General features: G+C 34.7%; 2 protein-coding genes across 3 annotated transcripts in view; one reads left to right on the forward strand and one right to left on the reverse strand.

The window, feature by feature from the left end:
• The first annotated feature begins 896 nt into the window (after positions 1 to 896).
• On the forward strand, positions 897 to 12316 carry LOC106169757 (SUMO-activating enzyme subunit 2). 2 transcript variants are annotated; one of them, XM_087010331.1, is made up of 18 exons: positions 897 to 1093; positions 1929 to 2012; positions 2348 to 2418; positions 3326 to 3390; positions 4009 to 4109; positions 4549 to 4670; positions 4987 to 5054; positions 5562 to 5686; positions 6755 to 6854; positions 7094 to 7239; positions 7813 to 7906; positions 8425 to 8537; positions 8963 to 9118; positions 9564 to 9621; positions 9804 to 9842; positions 10248 to 10353; positions 10937 to 11109; positions 11652 to 12316. In XM_087010331.1, exons 1-18 carry the CDS (start codon positions 953 to 955, stop codon positions 11831 to 11833), a joined length of 1944 nt encoding a protein of 647 aa, XP_086866457.1. In that variant the 5' UTR covers positions 897 to 952; the 3' UTR covers positions 11834 to 12316. The 2 variants fall into 2 exon arrangements, with proteins under 2 accessions (XP_086866457.1, XP_086866456.1); XM_087010330.1 differs by having other exon boundaries at positions 900 to 1093; positions 11649 to 12316.
• Positions 12317 to 12513: 197 nt separating this feature from the next.
• LOC106169756 (ATP-dependent RNA helicase DDX1) overlaps positions 12514 to 21550 on the reverse strand; it is a 121809-nt gene continuing 112772 nt past the window's right edge. Inside the window, exons 24-26 of the mRNA XM_013549362.2 lie at positions 21290 to 21388; positions 16155 to 16275; positions 12514 to 13328 (exon numbers count right to left, since the gene is read on the reverse strand). Coding sequence (XP_013404816.1) covers positions 13201 to 13328; positions 16155 to 16275; positions 21290 to 21388 — 348 coding nt within the window. The 3' untranslated portion in view covers positions 12514 to 13200. The remainder of the gene's footprint in view (positions 13329 to 16154; positions 16276 to 21289; positions 21389 to 21550) is intronic.

The following is a 21550-nucleotide window of genomic DNA, read 5'->3' on the forward strand; positions in this document are numbered from 1 at the left end:
GGGATAAACTGAATGAATCACCCGATCAGCCATAAAAGAGCTTTAGACTGCTCCTTTCCTTAAATTTTTGGTTGGAAATTTAACCTACTTTCGTGACCTACTGTACTTTTCTGCCCCATTGACATACAGCATAGAATGCTAGCAGAAAAATCTGTTCAAACATCACTTTCGGGTAAAATTAATCAATGCCTTTTGGTAATTCTCTTAGTTTTACTACTTGAAACTATATCCTGGCATTTGGTTGGTTTTGTATGCATCTTTAATGCAATTCATCCGTCGGCGTTTTTCAAAGTCGCCGAGTAGTGAAAAACGGTTGCACTTTCACAGAAATAATAATAATAATAAAATAATAATAATAATAATAAATTTTCCATATTTGAGAAAAAGATGTTGATGAAAATATTGCATGGCCAAAATGGGTAGGCCCTACAAGTGACTTATCACGACAATAAAAAAACCATACAGCTTTGTTGGTATAGACTATCGTTATTTTCTCTGATATTTCCAGGATTAATGCATATTGTTATGTATATAGATCTACTCTGTGTGTGTGTGTGTGTGTGTGTGTGTGTGTGTGTGTGTGTGTGTTGTTTGACAATTAGACAATTAGATGCTGGCCTGAAATGGTATCTGAAACCATTTTTATAGGCCTCACATGTCACATCAGCGGGCTGTAGCCAGCTTTATCACGCCATTCTCCAAAACATGGTCTCGTTTGAAATAAATATATTTCAGTCCAAAGTCCCTTTCAAAACGAGGTTGATTTCGCTGAGCTTGTAAACAATTTATCACTTATATCAGTCGAAATATGACACCTCATCACCCATTTCATTACAGTTTGGGTAATATATTTTGCATACGATCTAGTTCACATGCTTTTATCGTGTAATTTTATTTACTCTTTTAATAGCGAATCAGCAGTGAGAAATGATTTGCACCGCGAAACCGGAAAATGGCTGCTGATCTAGGCGTGCTGAACGACGATCTTCAGGAAAAAGTGAAGTCTTCTCGCATTCTTGTCGTTGGAGCAGGAGGAATCGGCTGCGAACTCCTAAAGAATTTAGTTCTCACTGGTTTTAAAGACATAGAAGTGGTAAGAATGCTGTACATCCTAATAATTTCCTTTTTGATCAACCTCAAATTTCGCTTTGTGATACATATCATTGTGCGAGTTATAATTAACAAAGACAATGCCAGACTGGAGTATTAGTGACAAACAATAAAATGTAGAAACAGATTATTAAAGCTACTTATTTTAAACAGGAAATTTATGTTCCTGCTTATCATTAGGTCGTAGGCATTGTTTTATTCCTTATAAGATGGACTATTTGAAAACACATGTATACAGTACCTAATATCATATACGATATTGATAGTAATTTGTGATAACACTACAGCAACCTCAGGTGTAGCATAAAAATTAATGTGTTAGCTGTTCAATTTCTGGTCTCTTTTATGTACTATGTATGCTAGGGCACCCGTGAAAGATATAAGTGCATATAACCGTAAAATGACAACCAGCTAGCACATCCACTGCAATGCATGTGCTCTCAAATTGTTATTTTACCTCTTACCACCTCAATTCATACACTAGTGAAAAGTCAACCACTCTTGCTGTCAACAACACTGTGACTTAGGTAAGGTTCATCAGCTCATCTGTCTGTATGCCACTGTGAAAATAAGACACCTGTTGAAGAGGGGGTTGAAGCAACCGTCAACACACTTCTGAATACTGGAAGCAGGCAAAATTATGACATGGTTTTTCAACAGCCAGGAAATGGGATAGCGTTTAGAATTGGATGCGGTAGAATTTGTTTGGCCCTCATGATCATTAGCGAGTTTGCTTCTGGATGGGAAACTATCCCAACTTACTTCGGATATATGTGAACTGTATTATGAGTAGTTCAATTATAAATGATCCATTTCAGATTGATCTTGATACCATAGATGTTAGCAATTTGAACCGCCAGTTTCTGTTCAGAAAGGAACATGTGGGAAAGTCCAAGGCACAGGTACGTAGTTTGTCCTCTAAATTTATACTTCAGGTTCGTTGTTCTACATAACACTAAAGGTTTGAACTTTTTATAGTTGAGGAGGATACTTAAGCCATACAGTCTGTACCAATACACTTTGAGAAAGAGTCTTGCTATTATGTAAGAGAGTCACCTATTAGAGTGCATTCAGAACAGCAGTCTAATAGATCTGCGGATCAAATATGGCGACCGACTGAAAAGCTTGCCGCTTAATTCCAAATTTGACACTGAATTGATTCTTCGCAATAAGCATTCAAGTGTTAAAACTTTGTTTTTCTGTGAACATTAATTAATTTTTGTTCTGTCATATTCAGGTTGCAAGAGAAAGTGCCCTAAAGTTTAATCCAGATGGAAAAATAAAAGCTTATCATGATAGTGTGATGAGGTAAGGACAAAAATATGGAAAACGCTATAAATGTTTTTTTGCGTTAAATGTGAAGCTGGAAGATCTATATATATACATTGTTAAAAACCAAGTTAATCTGTAGCAGGTTTTAAATTCACGATAAGTAATTAATTAAGTCTGAAATTTTATACATTTATCTCCACCACTGAGATGAACACGGGGTATTTGCAAATGACGACAACAACCAAGTAGATCCAGACGGCACCTTTATTATTTCTGTTCTTTCTCTCTCTACTGCTGACCCTTGAGTTTACTGGGCCTTATATACAGTGAAGAGCCACAATAGGGCTTTTAAGATATAAGCATACATAAACAGGGAAGGGCCACAATAGGGCATTTAAGATAGACGTATACATAATTCATTTATGAGATAGAGGACAGTTGCAATTGTTCATTTAGCCAGCATGAGCACAATCCATGATTTAGAGACAATAATGATATACATATATAGCCATGGTTTAAGACCATGAATATAATTACGGTTAATCTATGCATACGGTTACTGTATAAGCCATGAATATAATCAGAGTTAATCTATGTATACGGTTACTGTATATCTAGGTTACCATCTTGATCTAATATGTCTTTAGTGAGCATGATAGGGCTCCACATTTATGATCCATGCCTAATTACAAATGGCAATTCTTTCTGTTGTTTCCGTTGTTTGTGTTAAGATGTGCAAGTCAAGAGGTTAATCATGCACATACAAAATAATTGCCAATTGCTTAAAATAATAGTTTTATGTAATGAAACCTTTCCAATCAAGAACTGATTCATTAAAAATATATGCATTTACATAGTAAAAAAAGGTTGCTAGTGTGAAATCATACAAACCTGCATAAAATATTTTGAAGAGATCATTTTAAATTATGTGTTGTCTTTTCAGCACGGAGTATGATACAGAGTTTTTCAAGCAGTTTGATGTGGTTCTGAATGCACTGGATAACAGAGGTAGTGTCAACCCATTTTTGTGTGTTGCAGACATGCTGAAAACTTTTTTTAGAATGGCCAGACATTTGGACTGGCAGTAATGAAAAAATTGCCGAACCGAATGGATTTTTGTCGTACTGAAAACCACCCTTTCGTTTGAGACAGATACTACAAGTACGATTAGGGTAGCTTACTTTGTTTGTGAATGTGATAGGTTTGAAATGGAAGGGAAAAAAGCTTTGGCTTTCATATAATTTTATTAGTGAAGTATGTCCAATGATAACAGTAAATTCAAAATTGCAGCTCTTAAAACTCTTGTCGGTCCTTTGGACTGACCAAGTACTATTTTTTTCCGGTCCAGACAAATTTTCCCGGTCATGACCGATCGGACCAACAGTTTCAGCATATCTGGTGTTGTTTGTTTTATTACAAAAAAAGGCTGATAAATTTATTAATCTGTACCTTAATTAGTGCACTGATTAATTGTTTCCAAACAAAATCTAGCTTTTTTCAGCTAGCTAGATTCAGAAACCCATTAGTTGCCCTACATTGTGTTTTGTCTGTACTTTGTTTGTCTGCCTGATTGTGTTTTGTCTGTTGGTCATAGGGAGTCACCATGATCTGTTTTCCTTACTCCAGCTGCACGTAACCACGTGAACAGGATGTGTCTGGCTGCAGACAAACCACTGGTGGAAAGTGGGACAGCAGGTTATCTGGGACAGGTCACAGTCATTAAAAAGGTATGTGACTACTGGTGGAGAGTGGGACAGCAGGTTATCTGGGACAGGTCACAGTCATTAAAAAGGTATGTGACTACTGGTGGAGAGTGGGACAGCAGGTTATCTGGGACAGGTCACAGTCATTATAAAGGTATGTGACTATTGGTGGAGAGTGGGACAGCAGGTTATCTGGGACAGGTCACAGTCATTATAAAGGTATGTGACTACTGGTGGAGAGTGGGACAGCAGGTTATCTGGGACAGGTAACAGTCATTTAAAATGTATGACTACCCCATCTCTTTTGGCAGGAAAACAGATGAGTGTTGGACATTTGAAAGTAGATCAGAATGCTGGAAAAAGACGTGAAGAACTGTACTATAGATAGCTTGTTCTTTTTATTTTTTTATTTTATTTACATTGTATTCTTGTTGCATTATTTTTGAAATGATATTTTTTCCAGGGTTTGACTGAATGCTATGAATGTCAGCCTAAACCACATCAGAAAACCTTCCCAGGATGCACCATTAGAAACACGCCCTCCGAGCCCATTCACTGCATCGTGTGGGCTAAACACTTGTTCAAGTAAGAAGAATAGAAACAATAAATCTGAGAAGAGCAGTGAAAAACAGTTGTCATATGATAAAAAAATGATTATTTTTCAAAAAGATTTCATAACTTTGTTATACTACGAACTTGAACTGTACTGACTAGCACACTTAGGAAATTTTTTGGCATTTTTTCATCGGTTCTAAATTAGGATGGTAAATGACATCAGTAGACATCCAAGCTTTCAGCTGTAACTACAACATTGTTAAAATTGACTGTAGAAAACTTAACTCACATTTGTTTAAATTTATATATTCTGTTAAAGTTTCAGTGAATTTGTTTTACATTGCAGCCAGTTATTTGGGGAGGCTGACCCAGATGAAGATGTTTCTCCAGATACAGAAGACCCAGAACTGGCAGGTAATGTTCAGATATGTGGAACAATGTATGTGACTGTGTGTGTGTGTGTACGTGTGTGTGTGTGTGTGTGTACGTGTGTGTGTGTGTTTGTGTGTGTGTGTGCATGCATGTGTTCGTGCTATTGAAAACTACTGCCTTAGTTATTTAAGAATCATAAAATATTGAAGTGAATTAATTTGGTCATATGCAAAGGTCATTCAGCCCTGAACTATTTTTTGACCAAGCCTAACAACAATTGTAGATTTACAGTATTTTACTTTGTTGTTAACATTAATCATGTTCTGATAAGTGTATTAAGAATGGAGATTGTTTATACACATACAAAAAACCTAAGTCTGGAATAACGTGTGTCAGAAGATAATGACTTTGATCCAGATAAAATATATTTGCACTAAAAATATGCTCTTGTAAATTTGCTGCAATTTTTTTTTTGCCAAATATGTGATTGTTGTGAACCATCAGTGACTAGCCAAAGTGCTTGTGAATATGAAGTATGTATATCCACAGGGGATGCTGGGAAGCAGGCATTACAAAGTGAAGCCAAAGAAGACACTGTAGGAGGAATAGAAAGGAAGTCAACAAGGATTTGGGCACAGGAGACAGGATATGACCCCATGAAAATATTTAATAAGGTAAGTATCATGTGCAGGGCTTTTCTCAGGATTATGGGTACAGGCCGTCCAAAAGTTCCACCTGTAATTGCCTACAAAATTTCAGGGACTCCAAGTATGCCTAAGGCTGTCATATTTCCAAAAAAAAAAAATTATAAGACCTCCAGCCATCTTTGAAAATATAGGCCGTCCGGTGATGATGGTAGCCATCGTAATAATGACTGGATGGTTCGATGGGGAAAACCCTTGATCATATGTGACATACAGCGTGGTATTGGGGACAGGCAGAAAAAATCTTGTGCTTTGCACCTATTGTTGAGTACTCTGTTGACTTGCAAATCCTTTATGATTGAAAAAATTAATTGCATAATCAATAAAATTTTCTTTGTAAATACATTTGTAAGTCCTTTTTTCGAAGAATGGCATACATCACTTCTGTGTACACTTATGGTGAAACTGCAGTTACTAGCACAGGTAGTGGTAACATCAGTTCTAGGGAGGGATCCAGAGATATTTTCTGACAATCTTTTAAATTATCTTTGTTGATCTATCTTCCATTTTGGGCCGTCTTCCAACAGAAATATTTAGCTTCCCGTCGATGTAAACTTGAAAAATTCTGACAGTCTTACGGAAAACCCAGAAGATGGCCTTCATCCACCCCTTAGTTCAGTTCTAACAGGTCACTGTACTTTATTTAGTAGTGGCATCATTTCAGTTCTAATAGGTCAGTGTACGTTATTGAGCACAATTACCCGTGGCATCAGTTTAGTTTTTATAGGTCATTGTACTTAATTGAATGCAAATAGCAGTGGCATTAGTTTAGTTTTTATAGTTCAGTATACTTTATTGAACGCAATTAGTAGTGGCATCACTTCAGTTCATATAGGCCAGTGTACTTTATTGAGCACAATCAGTAATGGCATCAGTTTATTCTGATAGATCACTGTACTTTATTCAGCACAGTTAATAGCGGGATCAGTTCAAAGAAATGTTACATACATTTAAGCATCAATAACCTGCTAGACTGGTTATAATGCAGCCGTTCACATTAATGTGATGAACTAATTTATTCTCATATTTGATTTCCAGTTATTTCGTGATGACATTCATTACTTGCTGTCTATGGAGAGTCTCTGGAAGAAGAGGAGACCGCCTGAGCCCTTGGACTTTGACAGTCTGCCAAATACAGGTACTTCAGGGGTGGATTCAGGATCATTTGAAGGGGGGTTCTGCAGAATATTTTTAGTTTTAACCAAATGCTTATCTCAGCAAATTAACGATGTACCGCATAAAACCAACACAACATTTTCACACATTTTCTTAAGCCAGAGCAAATTGAAATGTCTTTAACTTCTTTCTAAGTGCTAAAGTGTCCTGTGATATACACTGCCACAGTAGTTCCTATGTACTTTGAATTAATTACTGTAGGTGGCAGTTCAGACAATATGAACCTCATCCATGACCAGAGGATATGGAGTGTTCAGGAATGTGCTGATATATTCAAACAGAGCGTAGACTTGTTGAAATCTGAACTGCAGAAACAAGGGGATGCAGGAATCCTGGTTTGGGATAAGGTGAATAAAAAAACATAACCCTTGAGACTGCTTTTATGTGACATCAGAAAAATAGAAATTCCAATCATGTGAACAAGCTGCCATAAGAAGGTGTTCAAATTGCATAAATTTATGTAAATTTTGATTTCAGGTTTCATTCTCTCTTTTTGAAGGACATGTTATTAATATAAACAGTATACAATATATGGCATAACACATTTAAAATGTTTTTTTTTAACAAACCATAATATATATTATTATTGTGAAATATAGGCAAAATATTACAGCATTTCTTTTAATGATTTATTTTTTAAGGTGTAGGAGAGATGTGCACTAATTATTAAAAGACGATTTATTCATTTGTTATCCAAAATAGAAGATATAATTTTACTTTGTTTAATAAGTGGAATGATATATCAGAGAGAGAATGAGTCGCCTGGAATGTCAGAACAAGTACCACATGTAGGAGTTGGATTAGTTTGAGCATCAAGGAGTCCATTTAGCTGTATTACAATTACTGAATGTAGGGCTAATTTAATTGATTGATTTTTATCATTTTTCTGAATTTTTGTTTCTCTTTCTTTTTGTCTCTAGGATGAGCCTGCAGCCATGGATTTCGTGACAGCAGCAGCTAACATCAGGGCCTACATCTTTGGTATTCCTATCAAATCTAGGTTTGATATCAAATGTAAATAACATCTTTTGTGTATTTTCTGTTTATGATTTTTGGTGACTAAAACCCCCTTTACACTGGACGGGGCCCTTTCTTTGTCCTTTATGTGATCATGAAACTGGCATTGCTGTGGTTATAGAAAAGAGGCACAAGCATTGCTTTGCTTGTAGAATGAATGCTCAATGATTGGCCAGTTGTTGGCACGTGAAGTATTATAATTTTTTTTTACTCTCAAACAGGGCCGTGTCCAGTCTAAAGGGGGCTTATATGAAATCTGCACGTCATTGAATAATCAAGTGATCACCAGATACAATTTTTTGAAAGATCATTTTGTAAATGTGGATACTTGATTGGTGGAATTTGAAGTATTTGGTGAAATATAGCATTTCAAACATGTTTCAAAATGTCTTTGATCCTTGAAAAAGTAACAAAAAATTCTAACACAAAGCTAGGGGCTAGGTAACTAATTAAAAGTTACTAGGTTTGAAATCTTTGTTTAATGTTGACATTTAAAATGAACTTTTTTATTTCAGCTATGGCTGGCAATATTATACCTGCCATTGCCACTACAAATGCCATCATAGCAGGGCTGCTTGTCATGGAGGCGTTAAAAATCCTCTCTGGAAATATTAATGACTGCCGAACGGTGAGAAAATACAAAAAGTAGACTGTAAAAAAGCATTGTTATCAACATTTGCCTCTCAATATTAAGCATTGACAGTTGAAACTAATGCAAAACAAAAAAGTAAATGTAATTTCGAGAGTTTTGAAGTATCTACGTGAACATTTGGTCACCATGTAATTTTTTTAAAAAGGCTGAAATAGCATATATCAAATTGACATGTACAGAACAAACTTTGTCATTTTTGGCTCTTTAAAGTAAAGAGTACATAATGAATCTTGTTTGAAACGGCCTTAAAAATTAAAATTTATGAAAAAAAATATTATCAAAGTAGCAGAAGAACTTAAAACATAAGGTTGGAAATAAGATACTGATGTTGAGTTTTTTTTCAATTTATCATTAATATGTTTAGAAAATGGAAGAAAAAAAATCAGTCTGGTTTTCTTCAGGTCTACCTCAACAGACATCCTAACTCCAGAAAGAAGCTGCTTGTTCCTTGTATGCTGGACCCCCCAAATCCAAAATGTTATGTCTGCTCCTCCAAACCAGAGGTCACCGTCAAGGTCAACACCACCTCCATGACAGTCAAATCTCTGGAGGACAAAGTAAGTACCAGACTCCATTCTTACACAGTTAGAGCACATTCAGAACAGCTGACTAAGAGATCGGTGGATCAAATATGGTTACTAATTTAAAAGTTTGCTGTTTAATTTCTGATTAGACACTAAATAGATTCCCAACGGGGATTTAACAACAAGCATTCAAAGGGGTCGGCCATATTTGATCTGTGGATCTATTAGTCCGCTGTTCTGAATGTATTTGAATGTGTGATTTGATTATAAATTCGTTAGGTTATAATTTTTGTATTTTTTGTTTCATTTTATTTATTATGTGTGTATGTTCAAAAATATCAGTAATATCTAAATATTACTGGAAAAATATAACAAATTGCCTAAAAACTTTATAGAATGCTTTTAATTTTCCTTGTGAATGCTGCTTGATTTAAAGTCTTAGTCTCAAGTTGCCTTTTAAATGACTGTATTTTTGCAGGTTATAAAAGGACAGTTTGGGTTGGTTGCACCAGATGTAGAGTTAGATGATGGAAAAGGTACGTACACATGATTTGGAAAGAGGACCAAAAAGTGTAAAGTAGTTTATTTTCCAAAACAGCAGGTTCTGTCTTTCTGAAGAATCAAATTCTATACGTTTAAAAGTAACAAACTGTAGTAAAACTTACATATTTGGAAACTTTTAAAAACATTTTCAAAGCCATATTTTTCTGTCTTGCAGGGACAATTATTATATCCAGTGAGGAGGGGGAGACAGAAGGTGAGGTGGCGCATATGGGAAAGATATGACAGTTCAGGGTTGCCATTAGTGCACCCCTTTGAAACTTAAGACAAGTATTATATGCTTTTGTTTCTGTGTGGGAATTTAGCCCCCCCCCCCCCCCCAAAAAAAAAAAAAAAAAGAAAAAAAGAAATAATAATAAATAAATAAATAAATAAATAAATTAGATAATAATAATAGGGTGAAATTCTGGTTGAATTGATATTTCCCTTTTTACACTACAAATAAAACCTTTTTTCACAATAATAGTGTTTTTAGCTTAATTTCAACATGTTTTCATATTTGGGACTTGTTTATCCAGCTGTTAAAGAAAATGTAAAAAAAAATCATTCACCCAGATTGAGATGGTAACACATTGTATATGCTGTCATATTTTATTTTCAGAGAATGCTGCAAAACCCTTAAGTTTCTTTGGAATCAAGAACGGCAGTCGTATTAAATGTGATGATTTCTTGCAGGAATATAATCTCAATATAACTCTCCTTCATGTGTAAGTGACATTTTTTTGTCATCATTAGAATTAAGACGCACGCGCGCGCACACACACACACACACACACACATTGACATGTATACACCTGTTGATTTGCCAAGCCAAGTATGGAAAATAGTAAAACAGATGTTTCATGTTCTGGTTCATGATTGATTGAAAAAATATTACAGTACAACTACATTAGCTTCATGTTTCACAAAACATTTAGACCTCTTTTCATTTCAAATATTATGAAATATCAGTCTGTTATTTTGTCCAAAGTGATGATTCAAATCACTCTATTATGAAATGTCTAGTCTTTTGTTTTGTCCAAAGGGTTGATTCAAAACGCTCACGCTCAAGCTAGCCAAAAAAGAAAACAAAAAACAAAAAAAATTTCTGCTAAAAAACAAATTTTGGTAAGTAAACATGCAAGTTAAGTAATTAAAACAAAACGTGTCCACTGGATTGTGTAGGTATTAGCTACCTTTGTCTCCTGAACTTAGGCTGTCATGAACAAACATTTTATTTTCATTTTGAAAAAAAAAATTATGTAACGCTATTAGATAAAAACCCACCAATCTTTCCATTTTCTTCAACAGAGATAAACTAGAAGAAGAGAAGGAGTTTGAAGTAGTAGGAGATGTCTCTGAAGTGCAAGCCAGAGCTGCTGAGGCATCTGCAGCAGCAGCAGCAGCAGCCACAACTGTGTCATCCTTTACTCCATCCAACACAGCTCCTGATAATAGTGCTTCAAACAATGGTCAGGGCCAAAGTAAGACTACCAGACTGAGTATAATTTAAGACTCGGGGGGGCCCAGTTTCATCAACATTTGATAGCACTATCCTCTGGATAACACTATCTATTGGATGAAATTGTTTCCTCCAGATGGTCAGTTATCCTGTGGTCAGTAATGTTTTCTAAATGCTAGAAACTTTTTTGTCTCAGATATTGTTATCCAATGGTAAAAAAAAGGCTGCTATCCTCAGGATATATGTCCAGAGAATAAAATTTTATCCAATGGATAGTGTTATCCATAGAATAATGCTATTCAGTGTTGATGAAACTTGGCCCTGGCAGGATTTTAGTAAATAAAATGTGTATTCCAGTGAAAGTTGATTTGATATTTCATCTTATGATTTGTTTTCAATGATTTGTTTACAAGTGAATGCTTAATGACCATTGTACTGAACTGTATAACCATTTCTCTTAATTTTTTCCCAATAAATCATTCAAAACAAGCTAAATTTATAGTTATTAATAACATGTCCATGGAAAATGAATATAAGATTAATGTCTCATTTTTTTACCAGCAGAGATTGATGATGAAGACGATTTAGAAATTATTGAAGATGAGGAAGAGGAAATGATTGTTGAAACAAGTGCTATATCTCGGAAACGTAAGGCAGATGAGGTTGAAGAACCAGCTTCGAAAAAAGCCAGAAAGTTGAACAGTGAACAAGATAACGAAGATGATGACGCTATTGTGGTCCTATAACCAGTATGAACTAGAAATGTTATAGACTACAGAAAGATGATTAATTTTATATTTAAAAGTAACATTCTACAAGGACGTTTGTCGAATGGGGGGATGTAGACTGAAGTAAATAAAAATATATTAAAACTTCTATCAGATATTTTCTTTTCCAAATGATGGGCTTTAAATATGACAAACCAAAAGATATTTTTAATTTGAGCAGAAGGTTTGTCTGCCAGTATTAAGGTATGTAGGTTAGGTAGATTTTTCCCATTTCAAAGTATTAGAACAACTGTGCAAAACTGAATGTTATTATGAAAGTTTTTAATGAGGGCGTTCAGCCATTACCACTGTACTTGTGCAGTCTGATACATGATGGCATCACTTTGTCAAGAACTATATTTTCTTTGTTGCAATAATGATGACAGTTAAATGGTGAAATTATTAGAAATCTCAGTCTTTTTGAACTCGAATAAAGAGACCATCTCCATTCTGTGGAAGCCACTTGTACAGTGTATTGTTCTCTGGTCTTTGATGTAGTTCTGATCAGAGAAAATTATTTGTCATTTCCCATTTCTTTTGATCAAAAGGATGGGGGATTCCACAAGCAGGCATAAACAGAAAAAAAATTCCTGATCTCCCTTCTTTACCACCATCAACCTTATCCAAACCTGCAGAGAAAATTAATTGAGATCCGTAAACCAGCTTTTGAGCTCTTTATTTGCAATTAGTACCATAAGAAATTAAAGTCAGAAAAGATGATTTTGAACACTTTCTACTGAACTCCATACAGCAGCCATTCAGAATGATCTGAGCATACACTTTTACAAAGTGGATGCTCAACCTCCACAAAATTGGGTTTGCAATAATGGTATTTTGGCATTTTTTGTGAAATCTCTATTTTTTCATCATAAGTGATGGTAAGAGTTTATCTTCATTAAGTTCCATTTCAGTTTACTGTAACCACAGCATTACTGTAACTAAAATTCATGCTTTTAAGCAGAATGCAATGCTTTGTATATGTCTCTGTACACTGTTCTTAAAAGCTTGTATTTTCAGAAAAAAACCTTTTGCATTTCATTCTCTCTTTTTAACAAACATCTTTGAATGAAACGTTTGAATATATATCCGATTCTGGTCACAAAACTGCACATACACAGTACAGAAAGGCTAATTCTACTTAAGCACTGACATCTGTAAACCAAAACTAATAAAAAAAAAACAAACTTATTTTCAAAGGGATTCCATGTTTTACCTTATTTTATAATAAGGATTTCTGTGGATTTTTCGTTAAATTCGCCTGATTCTGAAACTGCAAATTCAACTTGAAAGATGTGAAGGTCAGGCAGAACAGCGCCACAAATAGACAACAGGCAAATAAAACATCTTTATCTGGTCGTCACTAGGGTCTTTTTGTACTTCATGTTAATAAAGGAGGTCTGGGCCTTTTTCTCCAGGGCTGCTAGTTCAGAAACTGTTGGTGCCAGCATTTCCACGTGACCTTTGTAACCACTCCCTGTAATAAAAACATGAAAAGGAAAAAGTTATATTTGTTGCAGGGGTTGATACAGAGATATTTTCTGACAGTCTTCCAAATTATCTTTGTTGATCCGTCCTCCATTTTTGACTGTCTTCTGACAGAAACAATTAGATACTCGTCAATGTAAACTTGAAAATTTGACCGTCTTCCAGAAGACCCAGAAAACGACCTCAATCTGCCCCTGTTGACGGAGATGGCAACTGCATCCTGCATGTGGACATGATTTTACCTTATGGCAAGGGTCAAAGGTCAATGGGGATCATTCAAGGTAGCCTAAAGAGTTCACGTAATGAGGGGTTAAATTTTTTATGTACAGACACAGATGTGTCTGTACATATAGCCATCATCTGCGTCTGTCGTCGCCGTCGTGCACTTTTACCGATAACACAATAAGTGGAAAACCATTTTACCTTTTGACTTGAAACTTGCAGAACTGATGAATATTCATAATACGCAGGTCAAGTTCGAAAATCAGCATGATCGGGTCACTTTTAGGGAATTTATGCTGTTTTTTCACTTTTTTCAGCATATATGCAGCACCGATAACACGATAAGTGGAAAACCATTTTACCTTTTGACTTGAAACTTACAGAACTGATGAATATTCATAATACGCAGGTGAAGTTCGAAAATCAGCATGATTGGGCCATTTTTAGGGAATATATGCTGTTTTTTCACTATTTTCAATATAAATGCAACACTGATAACACAATATAAGAAAAACGGATTGGCCAATTGTAATTATACTCACTGGAGTGGTCAATCTTACTAAAATGCAGGTTGAGTTCGAAAATCAGCATAATCGGGCCATTATTTTAGAAGTTATACTTTTTTTTCACATTTCCTCAGATTCAATTATTAGGCATGTTAACAGTCTCATTATTTAACTAATAAGATGCCTTAAAGTGTTTGTTTGATATTTCCTGCATGTTTACAACATTGTTAGTTGATTATGTAAAAAACATGGTAAACTTGTTATCATGTATTGTGTAATAAAGTGTCAAAAATGGAAATAAACTCATATCATTGCAGTTTGTCAGATTCAATCATCCACTATGTTCAGAATCTCAGAATGGAGGAAATTGGACATTTAACACTGTTCTATTGATACTTTTACCATCTCATCAATTTTCTTAGTTGGTCATATAAAAATGGCAGTAAAATGTTTATTTTGTTTTATGTTAAAAAAGTGTTAAAAATGGAAATAAACCCATTTCAGAACAGTTCTGTCTTGTTTACATTTTGGCATTTTCAAGGTGTGACTTTGAAGTTCCATGGGCCTGAAGACCTTTGCTAGTCACATTTTCTGAATATCTGTGATACAAATATTTTATAATTAAAAATTGATGGTCATTAAGCTGTTAAACATTATGTAATATTGCTTCAAAATTTGAAGAAACCCCTATTTTGGGCACTGCTTCCATGATGCCCATTTAAGGAAAATCATGTCACTTACTGTTCTCAAACTTACAGGAAAGAAACATGGGACTAAAATACAGGTTCAGTAGGCAATGCAGTCTGTTTTGTATTTTTTGTTTTTTTTTTAATTTATTTTTTTTTTTTGGCAGTTAAACAGTTTTTTGTGAAAATTTAATTTTTCACATATTGGCATTTTAAAGGTGTGACTTTTAAGTTCCATGATCCTGAAGACTTTTGCTTGTCACATTTTCTGAATGTCCATGTTACTAATATTTTATTAATAACATTTGATTGTCATTATGCTGTTAAACATTATGTAATGTTGCATCAAAATTTGAAGAAACCCCTATTTTGTGCACTGCTCCTATGATGACCATTTAAGGGAAATCATGTCACTTACTGTTCTCAAACTTACAGGAAAGAAACATGGGTCTAACATACAGCTTCAATAGGCAACGCAGTCTGTTTGGTAAATTTTTCTGGCAATTTAACAGTTTTTTGTGAAAATTAAATTTTTCACTTATTTGCATCTTTATTTTCTGTTTTTTTGTCTGTACATTTGACAGCTTTGCTGCCTTGTTAATGATTCAAATTAAAACTATGAATTGGGAATGTTACCTTGAAAAAAAAATACAAATTAAAGCAATATGCAAAACACGGCAACTTTGTTCAGCAATGGACTTTAAAAATTCTGTCAGATTTTATTTGTTGGCACACTGTACTTGCTAGTCCGCCATTATTTTTAGACCCCTCTTTTCTTCAAACCTCATTTGATATTTCACAGAGTTGCAAAACATGCATGATCCCCACTGTCCACACTCAAGTTATGATTGAAATGTCAGAAATATCAAAAACTGACTTCAGATTTCATTAAGTATAACATATCTTTCTTGCTTGACATTTCTCTAATTGGGGATGTATTGTAGTAATTACCATTTGATCACAACATATCTCTCCTGAAGTGAAAACACACCCCATGTAATTGTATATTTATCTATTATCAAGAGAAAAAAAAAGAGCTGCAATAAATAATAATAAAGTGCGAGTATGGGAAAGACGTGGGTAAACAGAAAAAGCATGAGTACATGCATCACATGGGGGGGGGGGGAGGGAATTTACCTCAGATTTTCAGCAGTGTGTAAAATGTCACAGCTTCATTTAAATGTGGTACATGTACCATATAGTCTTAGAGGTGTTGGTGAGAAGGTTGACGCTAACAATGTCTTCTCTACGTGTTTGATACCTCAGATTACCAATTAACTCACAACTATGCACTTTCTTCACACTGTTAACTCTCAATTCCCTTCAGGTATAAACACAATTAAATTAAAAGGAAAATATACTTTCTGAGAGCTACTAGTATAACACCTTCCAACCACTTACCCCCAACTGTTCTTTTTTGCCCATAGACCACCTTTCCATCAAATTCGTTGACAGGTACCTTGAGGTCAGGCTCCACCTGGTCAATGGTCACTCCCAAGTGTTCCTCAATGTCGGCCAGATACTGCAATTAGGAAAAAAATGACCATGCTGCATCCAAATCATTACAAGTCAGATAATTAAGAGGAAATGTCTTAGAAGAGAGACATTGTCTGAAAACTGTGTTCAGCAAATGGCCTCTATCATATAGGGTGTGTTCACAATAGAAATATTGTACTAGGTAGATTGATCCAACTCCGCTAGGACTTTTGCTAAATGCAATCAGATTAACTGAATGACGCTACTGTTTCCAATGTACTCATATTATCACAAGCTTTTCTGCATACTACCAAACGCCAGGAAGAGGTATGTTTAACTTATTCTTTTTATCTGATTGCATTCAGAGAGTCTATGTGTAGCTGGTTCCCTCTACCTTGTACGATGGTTTCATTGTGAACACACCCTTATTCTGGACCTGCACATTCCCATTTGTCCAAGTTTCATTATTGCATGTGTGTGTGTGTGTGTGTGTGTGTGTGTGTGTGTGTGTGTGTGTGGGTGGGTGGGGGGGGGGGAGAATAAAAAATCTTTAAACCCAATTGATAAAATAACTTTCTTCAGTTATTTGCAAACAAATGAGATAACATTTGAAAAATTTGCAAGAAATTCCTGCAATTTTTAAGAAAAGAAAGTGCTCTTCACCAAAAAGTTTTTCAAGAGGAATTCACAAAGTGTGGCAAAGTTTAAAGGGATAATAACTCTTTGTATGAGATCTATATTTCACAATAAAAACATTGTGAATAACTCAAAGAATTATAATATATTCTGTTTTACCACAAAAACAGCAGTTATAGAGCTATTATTCTGATATCTGAGCTTGTCTTAAGACCACGTGACCTCCATTGATGACTATACTCTGTTAAAATCTCTTAAGAGATTTAACAAAAAACCAAACTTTTTAGAAAAAAACCAGCGACTACGTAACTTTGAATGTAAAAATGGATTCATTTAACATTGGTAAGTATGGGAAAATTGTTGTTTACTCCAGGAAAATTTATTTTTTGGCCAAAACAAAGAGTTATCATCCCTTTAATTATGAGCAAAGCTGCTGCAATTTGAGAAAATCTCCATGGAAAATTAAGTCTGCAAATTCACAGGGAATATTCTGCTACCAATTAGTGCCAATAAAACCAGTTCTCTCCAGGCACTCCTTATCAATAACAATGTTTCTTACAAGGCCCCCTGACATACAAGTATTATAGATCATTTTTTAATGGCCTTCTGGAAAACAAGTGCACATTACACATACATCAAGTCCCAAATGAATGATTTTCTAATTTAAAACTTTGGCCTTTCATCCTAAAAAATGATCTAAAAACAAGTTGTCAATCTATCAAAATAACCAGTACAGCTATATGACTAAGATTTATCACTTGGGGTGACAAATAAGGCTTTCTCTTAAAGGGATAACAACTCTTCCTGTGAGATCCATTTTTCGAAATTATACATTGTAAACAAATCATAGAAATAAAATAAATTCTAATTTATCACCAAAAGGGCAGTGACACAATTATTAGATGGAATCTGTGCTGTGACCTCCTTAGATGGTTACCCTCAATGTCTGTCAAAAGATTATTACAAAAAACCAAACTTTTTAGAAAAAAGCCAGGGACTAACTTTGAACAACGAAATGGATTCATTATAAGTCAGCATGGGAAAATCGTTGTTTTGCCCAGGAAAATCCATTTTTTGGCCAAAATAATAATAATAATAATTTTATTGAGCATTAAAATGTGTACAGTTACATTTTACAAGCTCTCTAAACTACAGTTTTACATAAATTGTAATTGTATACACTTAAATAAGTATAACTTCTTTAGATCATTCCATTGCCAAAATACATGTAAGCTAACTACTTCATTCATATAGCTGACAATAGTAAGACACAATATAATAATACTGAATATAGTATTTTGTACAATATGCATTTGCTACTTAGGCATAACTGACTGTATAAACTTGGCCACTGCTGATGCACTTGCACGACACTGTGGATTGAGAATTTGTATTATTTTGCTATCATCATCAGTGCCTGATAGACCAGAGAATCGTGACAGGGAATCAAACATTTTTTTACGCTCACGTTGATGCTGAGTGCAGATCAGGAGAAAATGCTTTTCGTCTTCAATAACATTTTTGCAGTGTGGACAAAATCTTTCTTCCATTGGTGTTTTAGGATATGTTTGTCTCCCCCTTTCAATTTGTAAATTGTGGTCACTAAGCCTGAGTTTTGATATTGCTATTTTGTAATGGGCTGGAATGTCGAGTTGCAGGTATTTTTCGCCATTGTACGAGTTTTTTAGGGCTTTATAGGTTCTCAGTTTACTGAATTTATCAGTGTGTAATTCCTCCCAGAAGAGACATTCAACTTTCTTTATTATTTCAATGAAGTTGTTATCCCTTTAAGGGGTATCCATGTTTTATAAAAGCCTTTATTTGGTGAAAGAACTTTTTTCACATTTCTTTTATGTGAACTTAATATTCTTTATATTTTTGCAATAAAAATAAATACCTTTAGAGCACAAAGTTCCTTTTCTGATGCATTTTTTACCCCTCTGCCAGCTTAAGCACACAGAGTGCCCAAGAATTAAATACCAATTTTTTCTGGTTTGTTTATTGGTGTTGGATAGTGATTTGTTGTAGTATTTATTTATTTATTGTATTATGTATTGTAGTATTCTATTGTATCTCTAAAACTATATAAGATATTATCAAGAAAATTGGCATGGTTGCATTTTGATGACTAGGGTGTGTATCACAATTTGGTGCCAGCATTTGGTTTTAAACCTTTTTTTTCTTTCAGGAGATATGAGCTCTAATTTACTACTGTTCCATTAAACAATGGTAATATTTCACATTACTGATAAAATCAGAAATAAATCTTTCAAAAAATGGCACCAGATAATAGCTAGTACTTATAAATAGGCATCAAAGCTGTGTTGTTAGTTGTTCAGGCCAGATAGACTTAGAGAGATACGTTTGAAATTGATATCAGTTTTTAGTAAAAAAAAACAAAAAAAAAAACACTGCTTGAGTAAGCAAATTCATCCTGATGTATACTGACAGTCAATGAAAATACATCACTTATATATCAAATAATATTTTAAGTTCCTTTGGCACATTAAGACAATAACAGTTTTCGTGTGAAATATGACCCATTATTCAGTCACACAAGGTAAAATAAAGGTCAGAAAAAATCATTAAAAAAAGATCATTAAAATGCAAGGTCACATGATCAAATCCCTTTGGTTCCGCCCAGCCTCCAGCATCCCAAGGGCCTGCAGTCGCTCTTCCAGTGTCAGACGTGGCATCACAGAACTTTTTTGTCATGTGTCATACTGGATTTGGTGACTACCTTAAATAGGCTTAATTTATCACCATATATTGAACCTGATTAATTCACACCAATCAGGAAAAACACATGATTTTGTAACAGCTGATCACAAAATCAAATGATCACAAAATTACTGAAGCAGAAATTTTAAACATCCGAGTGGTCGGCCCACTTTCTTATGACCAAACAAGTGCATTTGTACTCATTTAAAAGTTTGGAATCGATTCTCGGTAAAAGTACAAGAGTACAAAAGTGCAAGAAAGTTTTCTGATGCGTTTTCATTGACTGTCAGTATATTTTTTGATGTGACAGCATTATCTCAAACATGAGAATGTTTATTTCCACAAAGATCAAGAAAAAAATCCTAGTACCAATTTACCCTTAATTAACTTGTCCTCTTGATGGTGCTGGTTGCTTAACTTAATCTACTTCTTTTAGTCAGTCTTAATGACCTTTAAGTTGATCTTTTTAATGGATTGGGCCTAATTACAGTGTCAATACGTTTAAAAAGAGAAGCCTAGTGGTAAAAGATGCATCAAATACATGCTACTCAAATGTGACACTTTTTTCTCTTTCCTTTCAGAGTATGGTATTAACGAAGTTGCTACACTCACTTTACATAACTTGCTATTATGATAGAATACTTGACAACAATTTATGTTATTGCTTCAGCTATGTGTCATTATCTATAAACTCATGTTCATTTGATTACATATACAGTGCACCAATTACAACTTCAAATACCGGTCCTGTTGAAAGTTGATACAAAATCTCTATGCATGGCAGTCAGTGTTTACAGTTATTACCCAATAAGTTGTCATTCACTATTTCAATGAAAGCTTTGACATTTGAGTATGGCCTTAGAAAGATAAGCTTAATTTGTCATAATTTGAGACCTCTTATAGTGATATAATGAAACAGTGGCAGGAACGCTCAGTCCCATTCCCAATGAAACTTTCATTTTACACAGATCGCTTCAACTCTGCCAGGGCTCTTGCTGAATGCAATCAGATAACACACCTTCTCCTGGCGTTTAGTAGAAAACAGAAAAGCTTGTGATTATGCAAGTATGCTGGAAATAATAAGAGGCGGGTTTAATTTGTCAATCTGACTGCATTCAGCGAGAGTCCCTGTTAATTTGGATTGATCTACGAAGAAGGATGGTTTTATTTGGAATAAGCCCTTACATTTATTGAAACAAAGTAACATTTTGTAAAGTAACTAGCACCAAAACAGTGGAGGTGCCTCTATATTACATCCTCAGTTGATGCTGTCAGTGTGTCAAACTCAGTGTCTTTTGTCAAAGCACTGCTTTAATATAATGGTGCCAGAGTTTGGTAGAAGCATTTTGGCATCTGTGTTTTTAGATAAATATGAAGCGGACTGTCAAAGCTTCACCACTGAAAATTGCTTAGATAAAACAAACTGTTTTAAACTGCAACAGTCATAAATTACACAAAGCAATGCTAATTGGAAAAAAAATTCCTTTCCCTACCTTTTGTATAAAGTACATTTTTTCTGCCCATCTTTTTTCTCTTGTTCCAACAACAACAACAACAACAATAATACTTGCATCTAATTGATACCAAGATTGTGACATTTATTGCCACAATGCAACACCTACCGGTACTTGAACAATGTATAGTGTTTAATATCACAACAATGCAATATTTTCTGCTGCAATGATGTTCTATGCCATACATACCTTTGGTTCATCATACCAAATGCAGCAGCCACCATGAATGGTGAGGTCAGTATTGTAACACCCACGGCCACGGTTTTGACAGTTTGAATGGTACCACACCTGAGAGAACGATAAAATTGAGCATACATACTTGTGCATTAATCAAATGAAAAAAAAATTCAAAATTTTTTCTTTAATGTTTCTCATTTGAAGCGAGAGAGAGAGAGAGAGAGAGAGAGAGAGAGAGAGAGAGAGAGAGAGAGAGAGAGAGGAGAATGGACC

The sequence above is a fragment of the Lingula anatina genome, chromosome 4, assembly GCF_051362555.1.
Source record: "Lingula anatina isolate TDL-2025a chromosome 4, LinAna3.0, whole genome shotgun sequence".
Classification (NCBI taxonomy): domain Eukaryota; kingdom Metazoa; phylum Brachiopoda; class Lingulata; order Lingulida; family Lingulidae; genus Lingula; species Lingula anatina.